We start from the raw sequence: 23,940 nt of genomic DNA, 5'->3' as shown, positions 1-23,940 counted from the left end.
GCTCTGTTTTTCAGGGCTGGTGATGTCAATCAATCCACGCCTTCTAAATGAATTTATACTAATATTGAGAGGTTTATTCAGCACTTTCCCTGTCCCTCTGCACTTCCAGGTGAATCTCTGCTTCCAAAACCCACTCAGCTTCTATATCTGCTTGCTGTGGCTGTTGTCATTATCCTGTTTATTATCCTGCTGGGAGTAATCATGGCGAAACGAAAGCGTAAGCATGGCTCCCTCTGGTTGCCTGAAGGTTTTACCCTTCGTCGAGACTCCAGCAATCACAAGCGTCGTGAGCCAGTGGGACAGGATGCTGTGGGACTGAAGTAAGATGGTTTACTAGCAAACTACTATTGACAGTAGTAAAAAGCAGGGATAGATCAGAAAGGAGATCTTGTTGAATTATGATTTTAAATTTCAAGCTCTGACGATACCATGCTATCACACTTGACCATGATTCTGAACTCCTGCTGAGTGACGAAGTAATAGAATCTGGATGCTTCTGTTCAGTACCTATTTAAGTGGCAGTGCTCAGCTTTTTCATAGAGGCACACTTTTGTTGTAAGCTCTTGATCCATGGGAAGGAAAGGACTTTAACTCAGGCAATGGGACATAAAATACTACCCACCCTTCCTGGACCACAGCCCCTGAAAATCTTTGAGGATAGCCATAGAAAAAGTATTGAAAACCACTATATTAGTTTACAATATAACCTCTGCTCTTGTTTTTTTCCCTTCTTAATTTTGTCCTTTCAGAAATCTCTCTGTGCAAGTCTCAGAGGCTAACCTTATTGGTTCTGGAACAAGTGAACATTGGGTTGATGATGAAGGGCCCCAGCCAAAGAAAGCCAAGGTAAGATGGCCATGGTAGATCCACCATTGTCAGGCACTATCTGGTCACACTTCATATTTCTGTCTTTTGGTATCTGGAGTGTCCCAAATGGGAGAACAGGCTGGTAGTCTTTGTATGCTGCCCAGGCAATGGCTAACCCCGGTTGTCCTGAAAGGTAAAAATTGTTAGGTCATCAATGGCCTTGGGTTTCCTCCATACGCGTTTCAGTAAGAACTCTTTAAAAATAATAAAACAAACGTGCCTTCTTCCTTCAGAATCACGCTTATGGTAGCCAAATAAAGACTGATGTGTATTAAAACTTACTTCCTTTTTGGCTAGATCTTTCTCTTATCCTCTCTGGATATTCCTTCTAGAAAGGAAGTTGTAGATCTAGATACACAGAAGAAGAAAGGCAGTGACCATTGAATTTGAAGATTCTGCATCTTGAATCCAGAAAATTAAAACCATATAGAAGTAAGAGGTAGATCAGGCTGAAGCTGATATAAAAAGGGAGACCATCCATCCATACCTGTACATGGCTGGATTATGCATATATCCATGATATTCTAAAGTGGCTTGAAGATATGCATGTTTGAGGAATACAGGGATGCAATACTGGATAACAGCAATAACATTGCTTTAGTTATAATCAAAACTGGATTCAGATCCCAAACTCTGCTACTTGGTAGCTAGAAAATTACTTAACTTCTTTGTACCTGATTATTATTCTTTGTACCTCATTATCTGTAAAATAGGGAGTTGTGAAGATAAGACGGCAATACATGTAAAGTGCCCTACCTATTTTCTATCACATAGTAAATATTCAATAAAGGGTAACTTCTCTTTAAATTAGTATAGTAATTATTGCCCAACAAGTATATCCCTGGTCCTTGCTATGTGCTGGGCACTGTGTTAGGTACAGGGAAGTGGTGTTGACTGAGGCTTATTTCCTGTTCTCATGAACCTTACTCTCTAGTGGTAGAGACTGCCATGTAATGACTTGTAAGCACTTAACACAATAGTTAAGTCGAGGTAAGCAGAGTGCTTTTTGGGACCCACCAGAGGAATTAAAGTCCAATTCTATATGAAGGGTAGGTAGGAGTTAGACAAAGACATGGCAAACAGCGGGGACAACACAGGCAAAAGTCCAGAAGCAAGGAAATGCTGCTTTGGGGATCTGTAGATAGCACATTTGGTAGGTGAAATAGATGGCATATTAAGGCTGAAGCCTGGAGTTTGGGATGAGGAAGTTGAGAGAGTTGTATGGATGGTGCAGAAGAGGGTGACAGGACCCACCTCCTGGGAGCATCAGGAAGCTGGTGTGGATGATGCCCTGGAGGGTGGAATAGAAGGAGAGAGAAATGAGTGGAAGACTCTGGACTAGCTCCTTGTCCATAGTTCCTAATGGTGGGCCAGGTCAACAAGGAGCACTGTTTTCCCCTGTCAGGCTGAAGATGAGGCTTTGCTCTCAGAGGAAGATGATGCCATTGATCGACGTCCATGGACACAGCAGCACCTTGAGGCTGCAGATATCCGCAGGACACCATCGCTTGCGCTCACTCCTCCACAGGCGGAGCAGGAGGTGGATGTGCTAGACGTGAATGTCCGTGGCCCAGGTCAGCAGCCGCAAGCCTCCCCCTTTTCGCCTGCCATGCCTGCCCTTGGTTCTGGGTTGTGCCTGTGTCTGCTCCACTTGGTGATATGCCCGCTGCTGATCGCACAGATGAAATCAGCATGAGGAAATGAATGCTTAGGGAATACAGGCATGCAGAAATCATAAACCTGTGTGAGAAGAATGGAAAGTTTCACATTGCCTCATGTACAGCACGCTTGGGAATAGATAGGCTGGTCATATGGGAAATATTTTAGTAGTTTAGAAAAGTAATATCCCAGGAGCGCCTGGGTGGCTCAGTGGGTTAAAGCCTCTGTCTTTGGCTCAGGTCATGATCCCAGGGTCCTGGGATCGAGCCCCGCATTGGGCTCTCTGCTCAGCGGGGAGCCGGCTTCCACCTCTCTCCCTCTCTCTCTCTCTCCCTCCCCCCCATCTGCTTCTCTGCCTACGTGTAATCTCTGCCTGTCAAATCAATAAATAAAATCTTAAAAAAAAAAAAAGTAATATCCCAAAGCAGAAGGATAGAAAATTAGTTTAGTTGATACCTTAGTGCATATCATTCTATTAACACTGGACATTTTAAAATGTGGCCCAGTTTAAAATAACATAGCACTTAGGAATTTAAACACAAAGACTTGTTTAACTTAGAGGAGAGCCCTAACTTAAAAAGACCCTTACTTTCCCATTACTCTTCACAGAAAGGACATTATCAGAGGAAAAGTAGGTGGCAGATATAAAACTAATTGCCAGTTACCACGGGAAGCCTAGGGATTTTTTTCCCCCACAAGAATAACTTTATTCAGACGGAACTGTTCCAACAGTTGGGCTAAGTGAACATTAATGTCTTTCTCCTCTTTGAATACTTTTTGGAAAATTCCTTTCTTATAGATGGGTGCACCCCACTGATGCTGGCTTCTCTCCGAGGAGGCAGCTCAGATATGAGCGATGAAGATGAAGATGGAGAGGACTCTTCTGCCAACATCATCACAGACTTGGTCTACCAAGGTGCCAGCCTGCAGGCCCAGACAGACCGGACCGGTGAGATGGCGCTGCACCTTGCAGCCCGCTACTCAAGGGCTGATGCTGCCAAGCGTCTCCTGGATGCAGGTGCAGACGCCAACGCGCAGGACAACATGGGCCGCTGCCCTCTCCATGCTGCAGTGGCAGCTGATGCCCAGGGGGTCTTCCAGGTAAAGAACAGGACTAGGGCTGATTCCCTGTGGATCTATAATGTTTCCTCTTTGCTAAGGCACTTAATATCTGATTATATTCATTCAAAAAATTCTTTGAGAGAATAGAGTGGGTGGTGGAGTCCTGCTTGCTGGGCAGAAGAGCAGGAAAAGAATAGCCCCAAGCTAACCTAACTCTAACAGCCAGATAGCGATAGAGCCAACAGCAGATTACACCAGTTTCTAATTTTTAATCATTGTCCTTTTTGATGTGCCTAAGTGCCTCCCAGGTGAATAGATCAGAGCAGAGAGGTACCTGTTATGACACTTTTGACTAGTATCAGCTTCTCCCTGTAGATTTATCTGGCCTTATGGACTTCCAGCTGCTCCTTGGTGGTTTTCTTGATGTGAATTTCCAGTGTATTCCTTGTTGCCCTTTTATTTTACCCTTGTAAGGAAACTGGAAGCATTCTAGTTCATCTTAAACTAGACACCATAATTGAGGTTGTGACATTTTCCCACATCCCTCCTTTCTTTGGAATGTAGAAGACATCGCTTTCCATGAGCCATTATCCCTTGAGCACTCATTTGTTCATTCATTCATTCATTCAGTATTTATTGATTATGATAGAGTCTTGGATACAAAGATAGCAAGCATTCCCTGCCCTCCAGGATCTCACAGCGTAGTGTCAGCTCTGTTGCTCTTGTTTCTTCTCTTAGCTTCATTATTTCTTGTCTCCAGGTGACTCTCTTTTCTGTACTTTTTCATCTTCTAGATTCTGATCCGCAACCGAGTAACTGATCTGGATGCCAGGATGAATGATGGCACTACACCGCTGATCCTGGCTGCCCGCCTAGCTGTGGAGGGAATGGTGGCAGAACTGATCAACTGTCAAGCAGATGTGAACGCAGTGGATGACCACGGTAGGGCCAAGAGGCGGGGAGTCAGACTCTTGCCTGCAAAGCATGCCTCTGAGGGGAAAGTCATTACACGATCCTTGTAGAATTTCCCAGATTTGAATCCAGCATAGACTCTTTGGTCTTCCTTTCAACATTTTGAGTTCAGAGAACTATGCCAGTGGGAAGTTCCCAGGCAAAAGATAGGAAGAGATTTCTAGTAAGGGCTCTTGGATCTCAAAGCCAGCCTGTGAAAGGCTTGCCCTTGTGGGCTCCCAGGCATACCACGCTCAGTATGAGGACTTGTGAACTGACTTCACTAGAGGGCTGTGGACAGTATCTTAAATAGACATTCTGGTGTGTGCTAAGTAGATAGGCTTTTGTCCTCAGTGTGGGATTCTGTCATGGGGAGGATGTGGGTACCATAGACAAATGATCCTTTTACCTACGTGTCTTCTGAAAGCTAGGCAGCTTGTATTAAAGTATTTCTGGAACAGAAGAAAAGTAAGGTAATACTTTGGTTTTTTTCCCATGGACCTCTAGAGACAACTGGCTTGCTGCTATCTGGGAAGTTCAAAGTTTCCTCATATAAGTCATGATGCTTTTTTATACTGAGTAGCACATGTCCCTCTACTCTGTCGGCTTACAAAAATGTTTTTCCCTCTAGGAAAATCCGCTCTTCACTGGGCAGCTGCTGTCAATAACGTGGAGGCAACCCTTTTGCTGTTGAAAAACGGGGCCAACCGAGACATGCAAGACAACAAGGTACAGTCTGGGCTCTGAGCTGGAGGGCAGACCTCACAGTGCCTCAGGTTATGAAGCCTTCCCTTTTCTCCCATAGCTCCTCTTGTGATGAATTCAGACAGAGAGGGATACAGGTTGGACAGGAGCTGGCTCTGAAGAGCTTGAGGGGAGGATATTGGGCTTACCCAGGGAAGTGTCCGGAGTGAGCCCTCTGCCTCCGCAGTACTCAGTCTGAAGCAGGCTGTCCTATAAATAATGTCATCGTAGCCCTCTCTGCCTTTCTCTTCTTTGACATTGCTCTTTCTCCTCTTCTCTTTTTGGCTCATGACCACTTCCTTTTCTCTTGTTCATTTCCATTTTCTTTGCTGTGGCTCTTGTTTTCTGTTCTTGGACACCATGGGTGTTTTCCTGTTTGTTTTTCTTCCTCTGAGTCTTAGGTAATGTTTCCCCGTCTCTTGCTCGTCTTATCTTTTGTATTTCCTCTTTTCCCTTATTTTAATTCTTTCTTGAACATGTTTAGTTTCCTTTTGCTTTTGCTTTCCCTTATTTTCCCACTTCAGGTTCTTCTCTCCTACCTTTCTTATTTCTAACTCCTTATCCTCTTAGAACCCTATTTTGGTAAGCTCAGTGGTCTTTTAATTAAATCTCTGGCTCGGGGGCATGCTTTATTTCCCATATTCCCAACTAAGGAGACATCACCCTCAATGAGGCAATATTGCTTCTTGGAGAAGGATAAAATAATCTTACTCTTTTTACATATAAAGCCGCAGATATCCAGTCAGTACACAGGCAGAAAGACATTTTATCTGTGGTATTAAAATTTCATACAGGGAGACAGTTAGGAAACAAATAACTGGGTTTGATAATAACAAAAAGTTTGAGAAACACTGGTTAATTCTCAAGAGTGTTGCTGATTTTAATGTGCTATGTGGGCCTTTTCTGTAGGAAGAGACACCTCTGTTTCTTGCTGCCCGGGAGGGAAGTTATGAAGCAGCCAAGATCCTGTTAGACCATTTTGCCAATCGGGACATCACAGATCACATGGATCGTCTTCCTCGGGACGTGGCTCGGGACCGCATGCACCATGACATTGTGCGCCTCCTGGACGAGTACAATGTGACACCAAGCCCTCCAGGCACTGTGCTGACTTCTGCCCTCTCACCTGTGATCTGTGGGCCCAACAGATCTTTCCTCAGCCTAAAGCATACGCCAATGGGCAAGAAGCCTAGACGACCCAATACCAAGAGTACCATGCCCACTAGCCTCCCTAATCTTGCCAAGGAGGCCAAGGATGCCAAGGGTAGTAGGAGGAAGAAGTCTCTGAGTGACAAGGGTCAACTGTCTGAGAGCTCAGTGACTTTATCCCCCGTTGATTCCTTAGAGTCTCCTCACACATACGTTTCTGACACCACATCCTCTCCAATGATTACATCCCCTGGAATCTTACAGGCCTCGCCCAACCCCATGCTGGCCACTGCAGCACCCCCTGCTCCAGTCCATGCACAGCATGCACTGTCTTTTTCTAACCTGCATGAAATGCAGCCTTTGGCTCATGGGGCCAGCACTGTGCTTCCCTCAGTGAGCCAGCTGCTGTCCCATCACCACATTGTTCCCCCAGGCAGTGGCAGTGCGGGGAGCTTGAGTAGGCTCCATCCTGTCACTGTTCCGGCAGATTGGATGAGCCGCATGGAGGTGAATGAGACCCAGTACAATGAGATGTTTGGGATGGTTCTGGCTCCAGCTGAGGGCACGCACCCTGGCATAGCTCCCCAGAGCAGGCCGCCTGAAGGGAAGCACATAACTACCCCTCGGGAGCCTTTGCCCCCCATTGTGACTTTCCAGCTAATCCCCAAAGGCAGTATTGCCCAACCGGCAGGGACTCCCCAGACTCAGTCCAACTGCCCTCCTCCTGTTGCAGGCCCCGTGCCCACCATGTACCAGATTCCAGAAATGGCTCGTTTGCCCAATATGGCTTTTCCCACTGCCATGATGCCCCAGCAGGATGGGCAGGTTGCTCAGACCATTCTCCCAGCCTATCATCCTTTTCCAGCCTCTGTGGGCAAGTACCCCACACCACCTTCACAGCATAGCTATGCTTCCTCAAATGCTGCTGAGCGAACACCCAGTCACAGCGGTCACCTGCAGGGTGAGCATCCCTACCTGACACCGTCCCCAGAGTCTCCTGACCAGTGGTCAAGTTCATCACCACACTCTGCTTCTGACTGGTCAGATGTGACCACCAGCCCTACCCCTGGGGGTGCTGGAGGAGGTCAGCGGGGACCTGGAACACACATGTCTGAGCCACCACGCAGCAACATGCAGGTGTATGCATGAAAGAATCTGCCTCCAGTGTAGGGACAGAGCTGCCTATTATAAATGCTGCTGAGGAACAAATGAAGGTCATCCGGAAGAGACATGAAGAAATCTCTGGAACCAGCTTCTGGAGGCAGGAGAAAGAAGATGCTTTTATCTTTTAGATAATGCAAGGGAAGCAGTTTTGTCAGCTTCACTGGGTATCTGCAGGATTTGGGTTCAGGGGAACATGGCTCCTTTTAATTTTTTACCTATCAAGCCAAGTTTGTGGAAGTGCAAAGCTAATATAAGACTTGGGACCATGTTTACTCTTTTCTATTTGGAGGAAAGAATGGATGCCTGTCATAGCCCAGACATTCTTGCAGTTTGGACTGCATTTTAAGCCCTGGGGGCTTCTGCGATATCCATGAGAAAATTCTACAGAACGGTCCTATTTGAAATTGTACTCTGGAATTCTGCTTATGTTGACCTGTCTCATCTTACCTTCCTTGGAAATTCTCTTGACTTCATCTGGTGCTTTAATTTTTGCACCTCTCTGTGCTTGTGCACCCCTGCCCCTAGCATGTTTGAGGGCAAGACCCTTGTGCTTTTAATCATTCCTGCTCTGGAAAGCAACTTCAGCCTCCTTTCTCCTCTTTTCTTAGTGTCTCCAGGAGTATCACAGGGTTTGTTTTGGTTATGGTTCTCAGCATTCACCTTTCAAGTATGTTTCTTTAGAAAGCAGATCTCTTGCAGTCTCCTACCTAATATCATTCCTACAAGAGGAAGAGGGGCAAGATAGTTTTCTTTGAACCCATTCTGGGGACAGAAGACCCTTTCAAGAGACTGCACCTTAATTCTCTTGCCTGCATGCAGGGTTTTACATAAACCTTACCAGGAAGAAGGATGAGAATTGGCTGTTTTTCCATTTGTGGGCCTAGTCAGTGTGAACTTTTATCCTTGGAAGTGCAGGTACTATGACACCCTTAAAAAAAGAAAAAAATTGGAATGTTGGAATGACCACGAGATAAGTTAACTCATGGGAGAAGTGGTTACCCACTATCAAGTTCCTCTCCTTCCTGCCCAGCATTCCACTGATGGCCCGTGTGAAACACATTTATTCCCAGATCTCGGAACCCCCCGCCCACTTCACTCACTCATCCAGCAGGGGAAGCTAGCCTCAGCTGTTGAGCCTTTCCTTCCAGATATCTCCATAGAAGAAGATGTTTCAAATGATGCTCCCTCGCCATGAAAAAATGAACTCTGCTTGGTTCGAGGGACCCAATGACAGCGGGTGCGGGGACTGCAGTCTCTACCTCCTGAGTCTATTTCTGACCGCACACCCACTCATCAGTCTTCCCTCCACAGTGTGCACTCGAAGTTATGGTGTACCTAAGTAGGTTCTTGCTGAACACATGGATTTTCTGTGTTCAGGCACAGGAAACAGAAAGCTGGCCTAGTTTTCTAAAGTCCAAGCCAGCCCTATAAAAATGTTGGAAACATGACGCAACCTTTGCTGTGTATTTGCTACCATTCCTTTTCCTTCATGGCAGTCATGACATTCCCTTATAGGCAATTAACATAGAAACTTACCAGGATACTTTCCCTTCCTAGAGTCACCTTCTAGATGATGATGGACAATGAAAGACTTACCGTCTTTGTCATGCTCGTGCTGAGATTGTGATTATGTTGTACTTGAGTCTGCTTTCTGTCTGTGGTCTTGGCACCTTCCGTGACCCTCTGTCGAGGGCAGACGCATTCTAGTCAATGCTAGAAATAAGAGGAAAATAGTTTTCTTCCTCTTCTCCCTGATGCTCCCTTCTACCTGGTGCTATGATGTCATGACACCTGGGAAATTAGTTCTGCTGGGGCATTTTGTAGATATTGACAGGTGAATTTCCTATTCTGTTTTCGTCTGAATGATAGTCTTTGTTCCTGCCTTGGCTAGGAGTGCCCATCAGAGCATCCCACTTAACCTGATTTGTCTGTGGCCCTGTATGTCTGTTAATATGGCGGTCTACAATGTTTTGGGTTTTTTTTTTTTTTTTCAGTCGTGCCCAAGTTCATTGAACCAACAAAAATAATTAGTTCTGCCCCAATGTGAGCAGACTTTATTCTGTAGTTTATTCTCTCACATGGCAACTCTACCAGCCCTTTCATAACATATAATATTTTATCTTTTGAATGGTGACTCTACCTTGGACCCACTGCTAATTCACAGATGGGAGAACCTCTCTGCATGGACCAGTGTGGACCCCACCACATCTGCTCTCTCTGTTACCCTATCTCATCCTCGCTTCCTGAAAGTATCAGCCTCTGACCCAACAGCTTGGCTCCTCTATAGACTCCTCCCTCCCCAACCACAGTGGAGGCCTAACTCGTGTATTTTTCCTTCTTGGGATCTTTTGGGTTTGGAGGAAGGGACTGTGAAAGCTGCCATTACAGACAACAGGCTTCAGTGATGAAGAGGAAGACACTGCCTTTCAAGCATTTATGAATCCCTTAGTTTGTAAGAACCCTTGAGTTGTATAGTGCCTAATAAAAGAGAAGGTGAGATGGAGAATCACTTTCTCATTTGGGTTCTGAATTAGAGACTACGTTTTTATAGGACATATCTTTTATGCCATGTATAGGTCACCCCCCATTTTTGGTTTATTTTTATTTTTATAAATTCTTCCTTTGGCTCCTGTCTGTCTTTGGGGGTAGATTTTTCTATTTGTTACTTCTGTTTTGTGTTAAGCATCATTTTCTGACTTACATGATGGTGAGGGAGGGAAAGGTGTAAGGGTAATAGAGTGAAAGACTTTGATGTAAGCAATCAGCCATGATGCTCAAGCCCATTATACCATCTTATTATCACATTTGCTGGTACACAATTCTTGCATGGAAAAGAACCAAAGGTATAATGTTTTGTTGGCAGGCAGCTTGGAGATTTTGGTTTTAACCAACAAATTGAATGTATGATGAGCATTTGAGAGGATACAATCGTATGACCTGACGCTCCCACTTCTAACTGTTTGGTACTATGGCTCCTTCCTTGTGTACATTTCTCTTAAAAGTGATATTATATCTGTTTGTATGAAAAACCCAGTAACCAAGGAAAATGACTGCATGTTCCTAACTATGACATAGTAAGGAAAATGCACAATGTTTTTACTTTTCAAAGTTGCATTCTGAGGTAGTTAAGATGAAATTTATATGAAAGCATTTTTATCACAAAATAAAAAAGATTACATGTCGAGCTCTGTGGCATTGCATTTTTTACTTTCTATTCCTGTGCCCCTCGTCTTGCAATGATCCACCTGATAATGTCAGAATTTGCTGAGAGAGAAATCATTTTCTTTTCATTCTGAAGCCCACAAAGCCCAGCACTAAATATCTTTTTTTTTTCTTTCCCCAGCCAGATTGTAAAGAAATGCTTTTGCGGAAAAAATTTCTGTCAAACAGGAAGCATCACAAGACTGAGTCACTTTTCTGTGTACTAGTTGGTGACAAATAAGACACTTGCTTAGGACAGAGTGCCTGCCAGTGGAGATGGAGAGTGTCTGCTAAAGCCAGAATTTAAAAACATAGTCAAACTAATAATACTGATGATGCTGTTACCTAAACCACATTGTTCCTCAAAGTAGATTTTGTATAGCACTTAATATGTACAATTCTAAAATAATATTTTGCCTATAAATATACTACCAAGTTCCTTTATACATTTCCTTGTATAAGTCAATCAGGGAGACATTTCAACACAGATACTTGACATTGGTGATATTTATGGAATTAGCGGTCTTGTATCAATTTTAGCATTGAGCTTATTTCCATATTCTGTTAGCTCTTCAGAAACTTCTGAATCCCACATATGTAATTATAAACAATAGACATACTTGTTTAAAAGACTGGAAACGCTTCGGTTAAATAGTTGGAGAAGCATTATTCAGGATCTGCACAAATACATCTTAACACAACTGACAGCCCATGTTGGTTATCCAGAGAACATTATAATCTCATATAACACACAGTTAAGCCTTCACCTTCAGTTCTGTAATGGTGTAAAAGGAAAATGAATTTGAGAGCTAAGGAATGACCAGCCAAATCTGGTCGTCTGGAGGCTGGCCTCTCAGAGCTGGACTTGCCTCCTCAGACAATTTAGGAACAAACACTTGCCAGAAACCTGCTTTCATGGATCTGAGCTGCAGGCCACTAGCTCACTCACCACATCCTACCCCTGTAATTGCAAGCCTACAAACCTAGCCCTTGACTGTGGCGGAAAGATCCAGGCCTCTCCCAACCATGAAATCCAAGGAGGGAGACCAGGGCCAGAAGACCAAGGGCTGCCACATCTCATGGCTTGAACAGGAAACTTGGACACCAGGCCACAGGTCAGGGAAGGGATGGGTGCTTCCCTCAGTTGTGCAGCTCAAAAGCCTCACAGACCAAGGAGAGGGGGCCGAGTACACCTTTCAGAATACAAGGAACACAGCAACCACCCTTAATGCCCACACACAGTCCAAGATGTGATGGGCAGTGGAGGAACTGAGCTTGCTTACTGCTTCTGCTTCTGCAAGCTCTCCCGGTGAACACTGCTCTGGGCCAGCTCTGCGTGTGGTCGGCTCCATCTCCTCACATGCCTGACAGTGTTTGCAAAAGCCCTGAAGATAGAGTGTGTGTAAAATGTGTGAGTAGGTGAGGAGGCATAGGGGTGTGTGTGTGTGAAACAGAAAATACAACTCTTCTTTTGACTTATAGCTTAGCGAAACACAACAAAAGCATTTACAGTAGTCAAGTCCTACCTGCCAAGTGTGGGCAAAACTCCAGTTGGGATACTTTGAGAAAGACTTACTTACAAAATGACTACTTAGGAAGTGTGCACGGGTGAGGTGGAGGGGAACTCTAAGAGACAATGTAGAAAGTGCTGGCTAGCACAGCAGAGCTATGACTACTGGGTCCAAAGATATGAAGCCGGGAGAGGTTATCAGAACCTGGAAAGAGACCTGTAGAGCAAGTGACCTCAAGAAAAGCTGTGACTTTTTCAAAAAAAATTAACATATAATGCATTATTTGCTTTAAGGGTGCGGGTCTGTGAATCATCAGTCTTACACAATTCATAGCACTCACATAAGAGCTGTGACTTCTGTCAGGGAGTGCAGGGAGCCCCAGGACCCTCCACAAGGTGGGAGCCAGGGAATGAGAACTCTGATCTCGTTCCCCACCCAGCTTCTACCCAGACACACTGCTGAAGCAGTGGAAGTCTGGAAATACAGGAGCCTGTGGAATTTGATCCGCTGGTACGTGTCAGCCTCCTGCAGTGGAGAGCTTGGTAGAGAAGGGAAGAGAGAGTGGACCTGCGGGTGCGAACATAGCCTTATCCAGAATATTCTCCCTACAGCTAGCACATTTCTAAGAAAGTTCTATGGGCAGTCTGCCATTGATGTGTCAAAGCAGGACACACAAAGTAAAAGGAACTAGGGATCGATAATCCCTACTCAACTTCTTTTCCCCGTCTCCTAGTGTGTTTCTTCACCACTTGGGCTTTGAGCACTCAAAATGAAGATAATCATCAGCGGTAGAAGGGACAGATTATGGTACATCCTCTCAATGGAATACTACACAGAAATGAAAACAAAAACAGGCAACCGTATGAAGAACTGTCATTGACATAAGGTCAAACAAATTAAGCCAGACACAAAAACATACATTCTGTAGGATTCCATTATATACGTTTAAGAAAAATAAACCAGAGGCCAACAGGGATCGGAATACTGGGTACTCTTCTGGAAGAAGGGTCTTGACTGAGAAGAGGGCAAGAAAAATCTTTCTGGAGTCTGAAAATATCTTGGCCTGGGTGGTAGTTGCATAAATATATACATATGTACAGTTTTGTATAAAATACACTTAGGACTTCGTGCATTTTACTTAGGTAAATTGGACTTCGGTAAAACACATATATAATAACTGACAGAAATGTATATATACCCAATATAAAAGTTATATATATTTTTACACCATAAAATGTTGTTATCATATTTGTTTCAGGTGTTTAACAATGATACACATATAGCCAAGACTCCTCCTGTATTTCCCTCTTGTTCCATTCTCTCTCCTTCTATTCCTCGCTCTTCCCTTTCCCAGTTACTTGATTTCATAAATTTGGTTTGTGGGGATTATTTTATTCTTAAAAACGTCATTATAGCTAATCCATGAAAGAAATATATTTTCATCGCCATTGTGTAAAATGTGGGATTGCATAATGACAAACTTAATTATGTGAGTGAGGTGAGCCATCTGTTGGCTAGCTAGCTAGGAGTTCTGGAGGACTGCTGGATAACCCATCTCTGGCTGGGTCCTGGCTGTGTTTTGGTGCTACCTGGTGGCACCTGTCTGCTTCAGTACAAATATCTTTGGGTTTGAGTCTAGGTTCTGTACACCGTCTGGAATTTGCAAGAACCTCACTTCAAATTATCCCTTGCTTTGTATGCCCATTACAGAAACTTTGGGTCAGCCTGTAGGGACCCAGCTCCTGGCTCTCTGTCTCCTCTTTCTCTATTTTTCTCCACTTTCTCTCCTCCATGTCCACTTTCACTGTACTCCTAGAAAAGATTTAAGAACATGGACCCGGCAGAGGATGGACACCAATCACCAATCATGTGATATCAGAATCTGTGTTACTGTGGTTATTATAGGGCGTTGCATATAAGAATTGGAAAGGAGGGAGAGAGGCTGTCCACATCTGAGGTAAATAAGACAACCCAAGGAAACTTACTGAAACACTTAACCATTAGGAATTCAGTAATTCAAATGATGTCAAATTAATTCATGCACAAACATCTGTTATAAATAAAAACTATTTGGGGGATGTATTTGAAGAGAAGATCACATTTATAACAGCAAACACACACACCAATAATCTTTAAAAATTACTACCTGCAAATATTAACGAATATACCCACTCCAGACAACTTGAATGGCCACGGACTCCTGAACAATTACAGCTTTAACTCTGTTTCTATTCTTCCCACCTGCTGGATAAAAATCATAAACATATCCAATCACACCTGCCACCTGGATAAAATTCACTAAGATACTCAAGTCTTTGAACGCATCTCCATTTCACCGAACACACGTGCCAGCTGAGCCCTGCCTAACACCCACTTCCACATACCCACATTGCCCCCTGTGCGCAGTTTTTTTCCTGCAGCAAAGAGCAGCGAGTACTCCATCTTTGTCTGACGAGCAGGGGTGGTCCTGGTGGCCTCTGACCCACAGACAGCAGCAGAGGTCTGTGCTGAAACTCCAGCCCAGAAAGAATCCTATTTTTACACCCTGTTATACACAGAGCACCGACTGTGACAGTGAGTGCCCAGGAATTTAAGAATACCTGGAACATTCACAAAAACGCACATAGATGAAACCAAGCTAAAATCTCAGAGTTTCAAAAAATCAGTATTATATAGACAGGAATCTCTGAACCTAGCACTATCAAATTAGAATCGGAATAAAAATGTTACCAGCAGTCTATGTGTACAAAGAATTTTTAAACTTATAAATCAGTTATTGATACAAATGTAAGTTAGAAGATAATTAGAAAGAGCACAAAATACTTATCAAATAGTACTACTAATTTTTTTTTTAGATTTTGTCTTTTATTTTTAAAGATTTTATTTATTTGAAAGAGAGAGAGAGCATGAGCAGGGGAGTGGGGATGGAAAGAGGGAAGCAGGCTCCCTACTAATCAGAGAACCCGATCCCTAGGCTGGATCCCAGGACCCTGAGATTGTGACCTGAGCAGAAGGCAGATGCTTAACTGACTGAGCCACCCAGGCCTCCCTAGTACCACTGTTTTTGAAATGCTAATTGTTAAAACATATGGAAAGCAACTCACTTTTTTAAAAATTAACATATAATATATTATTAGCCCCAAGGGTTCAGGTCTGTGAATCACCACATTTACACACTTCATAGCACATACCTTCTTGCTTTGTCAAAGATTAGTTGACCATGGAGTTGAGGGTCTATTTCTGGGCTCTCTCTCTATTCTGTTCCATTGATCTGTGTGTCTGTTTTTGTGCCTGTACCATACTGTCTTTTTTTTTTTCCAAAGATTTTACTTATTTATTTGACAGAGAGATCACAAGTGGGGAGGCAGGCAGAGAGAGAGAGAGGGGAGCAGGATCCTTGCTGAGCAGAGCCTGATGTGGGGCTCGATCCCAGAACCCTGACATCATGACCCAAGTTGAAGGCAGAGGCTTAACCCACTGAGCCATCCAGGTGCCCCAGTACCATATTGTCTTGATGATGACAGCATTGTAATAGAGCTTGAAGTCTGGGAATTGTGATGCCACCAACTTTGGCTTTCTTTTTCAACATTCCTTGGGCTATTCGAGGTCTCTTCTGGTTCCATATAAATTTTAGGATTATTTGTTCCATTTCTTTGAAAGAAATTGTTCCATTTCTTTGAAAGAAATTGATGGTATTTTGATAGGGATTGCATCAAATTTGTAGATTGCTTTAGGTAGCATAGACATTTTCACAATATTTGCTCTTCCAATCCAGGAGCATGGAACATTTTTCCATTTCTTTGTGTCTTCCTCAATTTCTTTCATGAGTACTTTATGGTTATCTGAGCATAGATTCATTGCCTCTTTGGTTAGGTTTATTCCTAGGTATCTTATGGTTTTGGGTGCAATTGTAAATGGGATTGACTGTTTAATTTGTCTTTCTTCTGTCTTGTTGTTGGTGTAAAGAAGTGTAACTGATTTCTGTGCATTGATTTTATATCCTGACACTTTACTGAATTTCTGTACAAGTTCTAGCAGATTTGGAGTGGAGTCTTTTGGGTTTTCCACACATATAGTATCATACCATCTTCAAAAAATGATAGTTTGACTTCTTTGCCGATTTGGATGTCTTTAATTTCTTTTTGTTGTCTGATTGCTGAGGCTAGGACTTCTAGTACTATGTTGAATAGCAGTGGTGATAATGGACATCCCTGCCATGTTCCCTCCCTTAGCAGAAAAGCTCTCAGTTTTTCCCCATTGAGAATGATATTCGTGGTGGGTTTTTCATAGACGGCTTTGATGATATTGAAGTATGTACCCTCTATCCCTACACTTTGAAGAGTTTTGATCAGGAAAAGATGCTATACTTTGTCAAATGCTTTTTCAGCATCTACTGTGGAAAGCAACTCAAGTTTTAATGACGAACTTACAAATTTGTTTCCTTTGAAGTTAAGTATGCTGCAGATGCCAGCTCTCACACATTCTGTCCAATTTGTTCTGGAAGTCCTAGCCCTGGCCAGGAAAAATGGAAAGTCATTGCTTAAAGGTCACTTCTTTAAAAGTCCAAGAAGAAATATAAACTATTAGAAACTGTTGCCATGGGGCACCTGGGTAGCTCAGTAGGTTAAAGCCTCTGCCTTCGGCTTAGGTCATGATCCCAGGGTCCTGGGATTGAACCCCTCCTCTGCAGGGAGCCTCCTCTCTGCCTGCCTCTCTGCCAACTTGTGATCTCTGTCAAATAAATAAGTAAAATATTTTTTAAAAGAAACTGTTGCCATTAAAGAGAACAAGAGAGAGTTGTTTTGTTTTGTTTTGAACAGAATCTTCCTGTTAGTGATTATTGACTCCAACAAGATGGGTAAAGAAATTACATGCATTCTGGATGTTGGATACAGGAGACTTCTGACCCATGTCAGTCAGGAAAAACCAGGATGTTGGAAGCTGTGGGTTTAGGGGCCTCTGTTGACCTAATGACGAACACTGTAAAAAAAAAAAAATGTGTTCGGGAATTCCTTCTGTGCCTCGAGAAGCGTCATCCTGAAGGCACATAGTTATTCTTCATCCCAGCCTCAGATATCCGTATGAGAGCCAAGAGAGCGCTAACTAGAATTCTGTAATCATGCCTCTCCTGACTGACAGATCGAATTCCTCAGAGCAGACTGTGTTGGTGATCAGGTCATTGTTTCCTACTTCTGAAATCACCCCTTCCACCTGCTCTGGAAAAACGGATATGGGACCTTTAAGTATGTTTGCTTTGCCAAATGGCGCTATGTTAAGCTTTATCAGTAGAGGGCGCTGGAGAGATTTTGTAGGAGTAAGAAGTTTTCTTTCCCGGTTCCAGGGACTCCGCGTCAGCAACACCTGGCAGTTTCTATGCCGATTGGGGGGAGGGGGGATGCAGGGGCGGGGGTGCTTTGTAGTGGAATGTATTTAAACAGCTTTCCCCAGTGCCCTAGTGAGACACCTTAGACGAGACCCAGTACCTTAGACTTTGGATTTATGGCAAGATCCACCAGAGTGCTACCTCACCGACTTCTCTGCCATTCAGTGTCCAAGGCTGTGGCATCTCACAAGATCTGATCTCAGCACTAGGAGGAGGCTAGCTCTTCCTGGCTGGCCTCTTTCACCTCTCAGGTTTATACCATATCTTATTATATCATTGCATATTTGCTGTATTAAGTATTCTAGCCACAATTCCAATAGTCTTTAGGATTCTCTTTACAGTTTACCAGCAAATCTCTCATTCCTCCAATTCCCTGTTCAAACTGATAATTCTCATTTCCCTCTTCAACTATGATATGGATTCTTTCTCCTGACTGAACCCAGACTGATACAGAAGGTAATTTTTGCAGAGAAATAAACATTGCTCTGTGTTGTGCTTAGTTTTATCTTAATATTAACTAGTCAGAAACTTTTAATCTATAAAACTTTTCTTTTCCAAAAGAGACATAATGAATGAATGAATGAATGAATGATGGCTCTCTCAAAAACCTGGAGCTATTCTTTTTCTTTTTAATTTTTTAATTTTTTTATTTTTTCAGCGTAACATTCATAATTTTTGTACCACACCCAGTGGAGCTATTCTTTAAAAAAATTATATATATATATGTATATATATGGACAATACAATGGTGCTATAAAATTTTATGATGTAAGTTAAAAAAATAGTAGTCATATTTAATCTACCAGCATCATCCCTTCGACAATATCTTTATGACTCCAAACTAATTTGTCAGCCTAAAGATTAATGAAAGCATATTTTCTCATCTCAGAAAACAGACACAAATTTTTAGGTTATTAAAACGTTTTGGGGGGAGCCCCTGGTTGACTCAGTGTGTTTAAAGCCTCTGCCTTCGGCTCAGGTCATGATCCCAGGGCCGGTGATCGAGCCCCACATTGGGCTCTCTGCTTGGCAGGGACCCTGCTTCCCTTCCTCTCTTTCTGCCTGCCTCTCTGTCTACTTGTGATCTCTGTCTGTCAAATAAATAAATAAAATCTTTAAAAATTTTTTTTCACTGTGAAATATAACCTACACAGAAATAAGCATGAATTTTTAGGATTGGCATATGTACAGCAAACCCAAGTGGTCAAGACATACACTACCAACACCCCCAGAGTACTAGAAGCTTCCTGAACCACACCCTTCCCCTCCCTCATCCACCCATGTATGTATAGCCCCTTCTGCTCACCCTAGAAGTAAGGCGACAGCTTTTCCTCACTGTTTGAGTAATTATTTCCTTGATTCATTTTGCCAGCAATGCATGTATCCCTAAAACTAAAGTTCAATTTTGTCTGATTTTAATCTTTACATTTATTTGTTTTTCTTGGTAATATTCATTCATGTCGTGCATATAAATAACTTTTCCCTGTCATCTCCCGTTGCTGCAGTTACTGTTGATGGAAATTTGAATTGTTTCCAATTTGGAGAATATTGCAGTTTCCATGTATCCTGGTAAATCCATGCACACATTTCTGTAGGGCATGTATCTGGGAGTGGAACCTGCATATTTTCAACTATATGAGATGCTGCTAAACAGTTTTCTAACGTGGTTTTAGCCTATTCAATTCCCTCCAGAAATGTGTCAGAGTTGTTCTCGTTCTACACCCTCATCAAAATCTGCTATTGTCAGTCGTTTTAAAATCATTTTAATCCGTGGCCCTTCGCAGTCTCCTCCTTCACCCACCACTCATACTACAAACATAACCACCAATTTGCCTTTCTCCGAGAACTCCAGGGGTTCTGCTCTCACAAGTGTTTTTCTATGCCTACATTCCCTACCCCACCCCCCACCCCCACGCTGCACACAGGCCCCAAATCCCTCTAGTCCCTGGCATCCAAGGACAAAGAGCAGAAAGAGCCACGGGAGAAAATGAGCTGGAAACTTTCTCTTGCTAGAAGGCCGGCTCTGCCCCAGGTAGGGGAGGGATTAGACCCTTCGCTCTGCCGCGGCCCCCGAGGCTACGCGAGTCTAGCTGAAAGCTGGGAATGGTGTGACAGTGCGGGGCCCGCAGTGCTTAGGAAACGTCTAGATGATTCCCACCGATGGAAAACACGAGGTGTGTCCTAGGGAGTGCAGAAACAGATGAAACAGCACAGGATGCGGTAATCCTCCGACAAGATGTCTTTTGTTCTTCCTTTTTCTCTAGTCCTTCCCTTTTCTCCAAGCTGCTCACCGCCCTTCTCCATCCCTCGCGCCAAAAACCCCTCTTTCCTGTTTTATTCTCCAGAGGAGCCAAGCACTTTTCCCTCGGTTCTCCCTCGTGCGTGCAACGGCACCGCCCAACGGCACCGCCCCGGAAACGAACTAGATTCATTCAGGGAATGTCAGCCAGACCGAGCCTTGGGAGGCTGGGGGCGGGGGGTTCCTGCGTACCCTGCTTTGGGAACTTGGCACTTTGCACTCCCGCGCCCCTAGCAGCCACCCCTGGAACCTGACTCACAGGCCAGTTGCTGGGATTGACTCGCTGGGGCCACCCGTTCCGGCCATGAGGTCAGGATGGACCTTATTCCCCAAAAGCCATTTACTCCCCCTAATCGTCCTGGTGGCGCTTCTCTTAGACGCTCTTGGCGAGGGTTTAATTTTTCACCCTGAATGGGGGTTTGAGTCGTATGAAATCATCATTCCCAAGAAGCTGAGCCTCCGGGGAGGCCCGCAGGGTGCCGTCCAGCAAGTGTCCTACCTCCTGCAGGTCAAAGGCAAGAAGTATGTCCTCCACCTCTGGCCCAAGAGGTTTCTACTGCCCCGAAATCTAAAGGTTTTCTCCTTCACAAAACAAGGGAAACTCCTGGAGGATCACCCTTACATACCCAGGGACTGTAACTACATAGGCCTGGTTGAAGGAACTCAGGATTCAGAAGCTACTTTAAGTACATGCACAGGGAGTCTCCGAGGCATATTGAGAATTGACGAGGAACGTTACCAAATCGAGCCCCTCCCGGCCTCCTCCAGCTTTGAACATGTCATGTATCTCCTGAAGACAGACGGCAAATTTCAGAATCAGACCTGTGGCTTAACTAATGATGACCTAGAAGAGAAGATGGCTCTGACGGAGAATATGGCGAGGCTTAGGGATTCTCCCAGATCCTCTCTCCATCCGAAGTACATGGAAATAGCCCTAGTCTTTGATTACAAGAGATATTTGTTTTCAAATGCCAATGTTACTCGAGTCATACAGGATGCCGTTCTTTTGACTGGGATTATGGACACCTTCTTTAAAGATCTCAATATGAGGATAATTCTACAAGGTATTGAAATATGGACAGAGAACGACAGATTAAATATTCACCAAATGAGCTCACAAGAACTTCTAAACGCGTTTTTAAAATACCGTACAGCAAACCTTTCTAAGCAGATTTCAGCAGATTGGGCACATTTGTATACTACACATACTTTTACTCATTCGCTTGGATGGGCGTATATTGGAGGTGTGTGTAAGGACCAATATAGTGGATCAGTAAGTAGTTTTACAAACGCAAATATTCTTGAAGCCAGCAGACTGTCTGCTCACGAACTGGGTCATGGGGTGGGAATGAAACATGATACGCTGTATTGTCAGTGTAGAGGTAAGCGCACTTGTATCATGGGCACTGGGAGTAGTGGGTTTAGTAATTGTAGTTATAGCGAATATTTTGATCACGTACAAGCAGGAGCAGAATGTCTAAATAATATCCCGGGACTTGGTTATGTGGTGGAGAGATGTGGAAATAAAATTGTGGAAGGCACTGAAGAATGTGATTGTGGTTCAAGAGAGGACTGTAAAAATGACAGGTGTTGCCAACCAGACTGTAAATTCGTGCAAGGTGCCGATTGTAACACCGGGCTTTGCTGTCATAACTGTCGCTTTCGTCCGCTTGGGTACATGTGTCGAAAGGAAGATAATGAATGTGACCTTGCAGAGTACTGCAGTGGAATCTCAAATTTCTGCCCAAATGATACTTATAAGCATGATGGAACCCTTTGCAAGCGTAACTCCCTTTGTTTCAAAAGGAGGTGCAATTCCAGATATACGCAGTGCCAAAATATTTTTGGATCTGATGCCAGGGAAGCTCCTGAGCAGTGCTATCAGGCAGTGAATTTAATGGGTGACCAATATGGGAACTGTGGTTTCAGAGGTTACCGTAGGTACAAAGCCTGTACCAAGGAAAATGCACTGTGCGGCAGGCTACAGTGTATAAATGTCAAGAGCGTCCCTGATATGCCAGTGCATAGGGCCCTCATCTCTACTCATCTGCGAGCAGAAAATCTCATGTGCTGGGGGGTAGGTTTCCACGAATCCTTGGAGCCCACAGGAATATCTGACATCGGTGTCATAAATGATGGTACCCCCTGTGGTTTTGACCGTATCTGTGTTAACAGAACTTGTGTGCGTACCTCCACCTTGAAATTTGACTGTCCACCTTCGAAGTGCAACCTCCGAGGCGTTTGCAACAATAAGAGAAACTGCCATTGCACCTATGGTTGGGCGCCTCCATTCTGCGAGGAGGTAGGGTATGGAGGCAGCATTGACAGCGGGCCGGCGAGACAGCTGAAAGAGGATATGCCTGCCCCAGTGCAGGTGGTGTCCATTATGTTAATGCGCCTTATTTTCTTAATCATCTCAGTGATCGCTGTGTTTTTCAGGAGATTGATAGAACAGTATATAACCCCTGCAGAGAGAGAAGCAACACCGATTAACTTTCAAAATAAATAATCCAAGGCAAAAAATGTCAAGAACCCAAACAAGTAGGTAGGCGATCCACAGCCATTTAATAACACAGAGCTGTAATCAAAAAGCTTCTCATTTAGCCTAACAGCACTTTTGTTCCTCCAGTTCTTTTTTCATGTAATTTTCCTTCAAGCTTCCATCGGCAAATAAATGATATTCTTGTTTGGGAAACAAATAAGTGCCTTTTGCTTTTTTTAGCATTCCCTTGCTCCTTCATTTGTGATCAAGTTTGGGATATCCTGAAAAACATGGCACAATGGCTTTTCTGAACACTCAAGGGGATATTGCTTTGCAGAATTGCATGGGTTTTCACAGTTGAGTCCCGTGGCTCAGAATCGCAGCACACAAAGTGATTGTCTGTCTGTCTCTCTGCCTCCCTCAAGTGATCAGTGAGAACTCTGGGCTTGGGCGCCTGCTGACTGATAAATGTGGACGACCGCTTTTATAAAAAGAAAGCCATCCTTTATAAGGGGTGTCACACGGGTAATTCATGTTATGGGTCCCTCCAGCTCTGCAGGTGTGTGGTTTGGGGCAATCTCAATAGGGTGAAGGACATTGCATTCCACCCCAGTCTATAAATGATGACAAAGCGTGGCAGCATCCTGAGGATAAGACTTGTAACAAAGTTCCATGCTTTGGGCTTTTGCTGGGAGGATCTGGTCTTTTGTGACTGTGTGCTGAGGGGACATGTGGCCCTAGGTTTGCCACACCCTTAAGTAGAGCAGAGGAGGGAGAGGAAAGCCTTCCACCATGGCCTCCCATGTCTTCCTCCAAATACTCTTGCCCCTTTTCATGGTGCTGAGTGTGGGCGGAATCAATGCTCCCCTCTCGTGTCCAGGGAGGACCTCATCCTTCCTAGACCTGCGACAGCCCAAGGGTTTGCGGTCTTGCTCTAGGCCATGCCTTCCCACTGCTGTCTCATCCCCCACCGACCGCCCCCCCACCCCGCCCGCCATGCTCTCCCCTCCCCAGGCACCATTGAAGGCTCACTATCCTCACCCTCCTCCCCCACCTGTCCTTTTCTCAGCCACACTGTTCTTCTAATTGAAGAAGTTACAGGAGGCTGGGAGGGGGGTCCCCTTGTACTGTTTGGGGACTGGTTTTTAGTGAAGGGAGAACAAGAAAATCTGACTTTGTGATGATCATAATTCTAACATTTTTTAGGCTTGGCCGTTACCAGAAAATATCCTGAGAAAGCAAGGACATTTAGTTGGAATAGTAAAAATGATGGCTGCCATGTGTGGAGAGTTCCCTCCGTGCCAGGCAGTGTTCTTTTTTCTTTCCTTTTCTTTTTTTTTTTAAGATTTTATTTATTTATTTATTTATTTATTTATTTGACAGACAGAGATCACAAGTAGGCAGAGAGGCAGGCAGAGAGAGAGGGAAGCAGGCTCCCTGCTGAGCAGAGAGCCCAATGCAGGGCTCG

The 23,940-nt window shown here is 44.1% G+C and overlaps 2 protein-coding genes across 2 annotated transcripts in view; both read left to right on the top strand.

The window, feature by feature from the left end:
- NOTCH2 (notch receptor 2) overlaps positions 1–10,780 on the top strand; it is a 169,155-nt gene extending 158,375 nt beyond the window's left edge. Inside the window, 7 exon segments of the mRNA XM_044239024.1 lie at positions 110–320; positions 750–846; positions 2,273–2,441; positions 3,326–3,627; positions 4,383–4,530; positions 5,171–5,268; positions 6,193–10,780. Coding sequence (XP_044094959.1) covers positions 110–320; positions 750–846; positions 2,273–2,441; positions 3,326–3,627; positions 4,383–4,530; positions 5,171–5,268; positions 6,193–7,581 — 2,414 coding nt within the window. The 3' untranslated portion in view covers positions 7,582–10,780.
- Positions 10,781–20,294: 9,514 nt separating this feature from the next.
- On the top strand, positions 20,295–22,499 carry ADAM30 (ADAM metallopeptidase domain 30). Its single transcript, XM_044236495.1, has one exon. The coding sequence runs from the start codon at positions 20,295–20,297 to the stop codon at positions 22,497–22,499; it is 2,205 nt and encodes a 734-aa protein (XP_044092430.1).
- Positions 22,500–23,940: the final 1,441 nt, after the last annotated feature.

This window comes from Neovison vison, chromosome 2 (genome assembly GCF_020171115.1).
Source record: "Neovison vison isolate M4711 chromosome 2, ASM_NN_V1, whole genome shotgun sequence".
Lineage (NCBI taxonomy): Eukaryota > Metazoa > Chordata > Mammalia > Carnivora > Mustelidae > Neogale > Neogale vison.
This window is presented reverse-complemented; position numbering and strand designations above follow the sequence as displayed.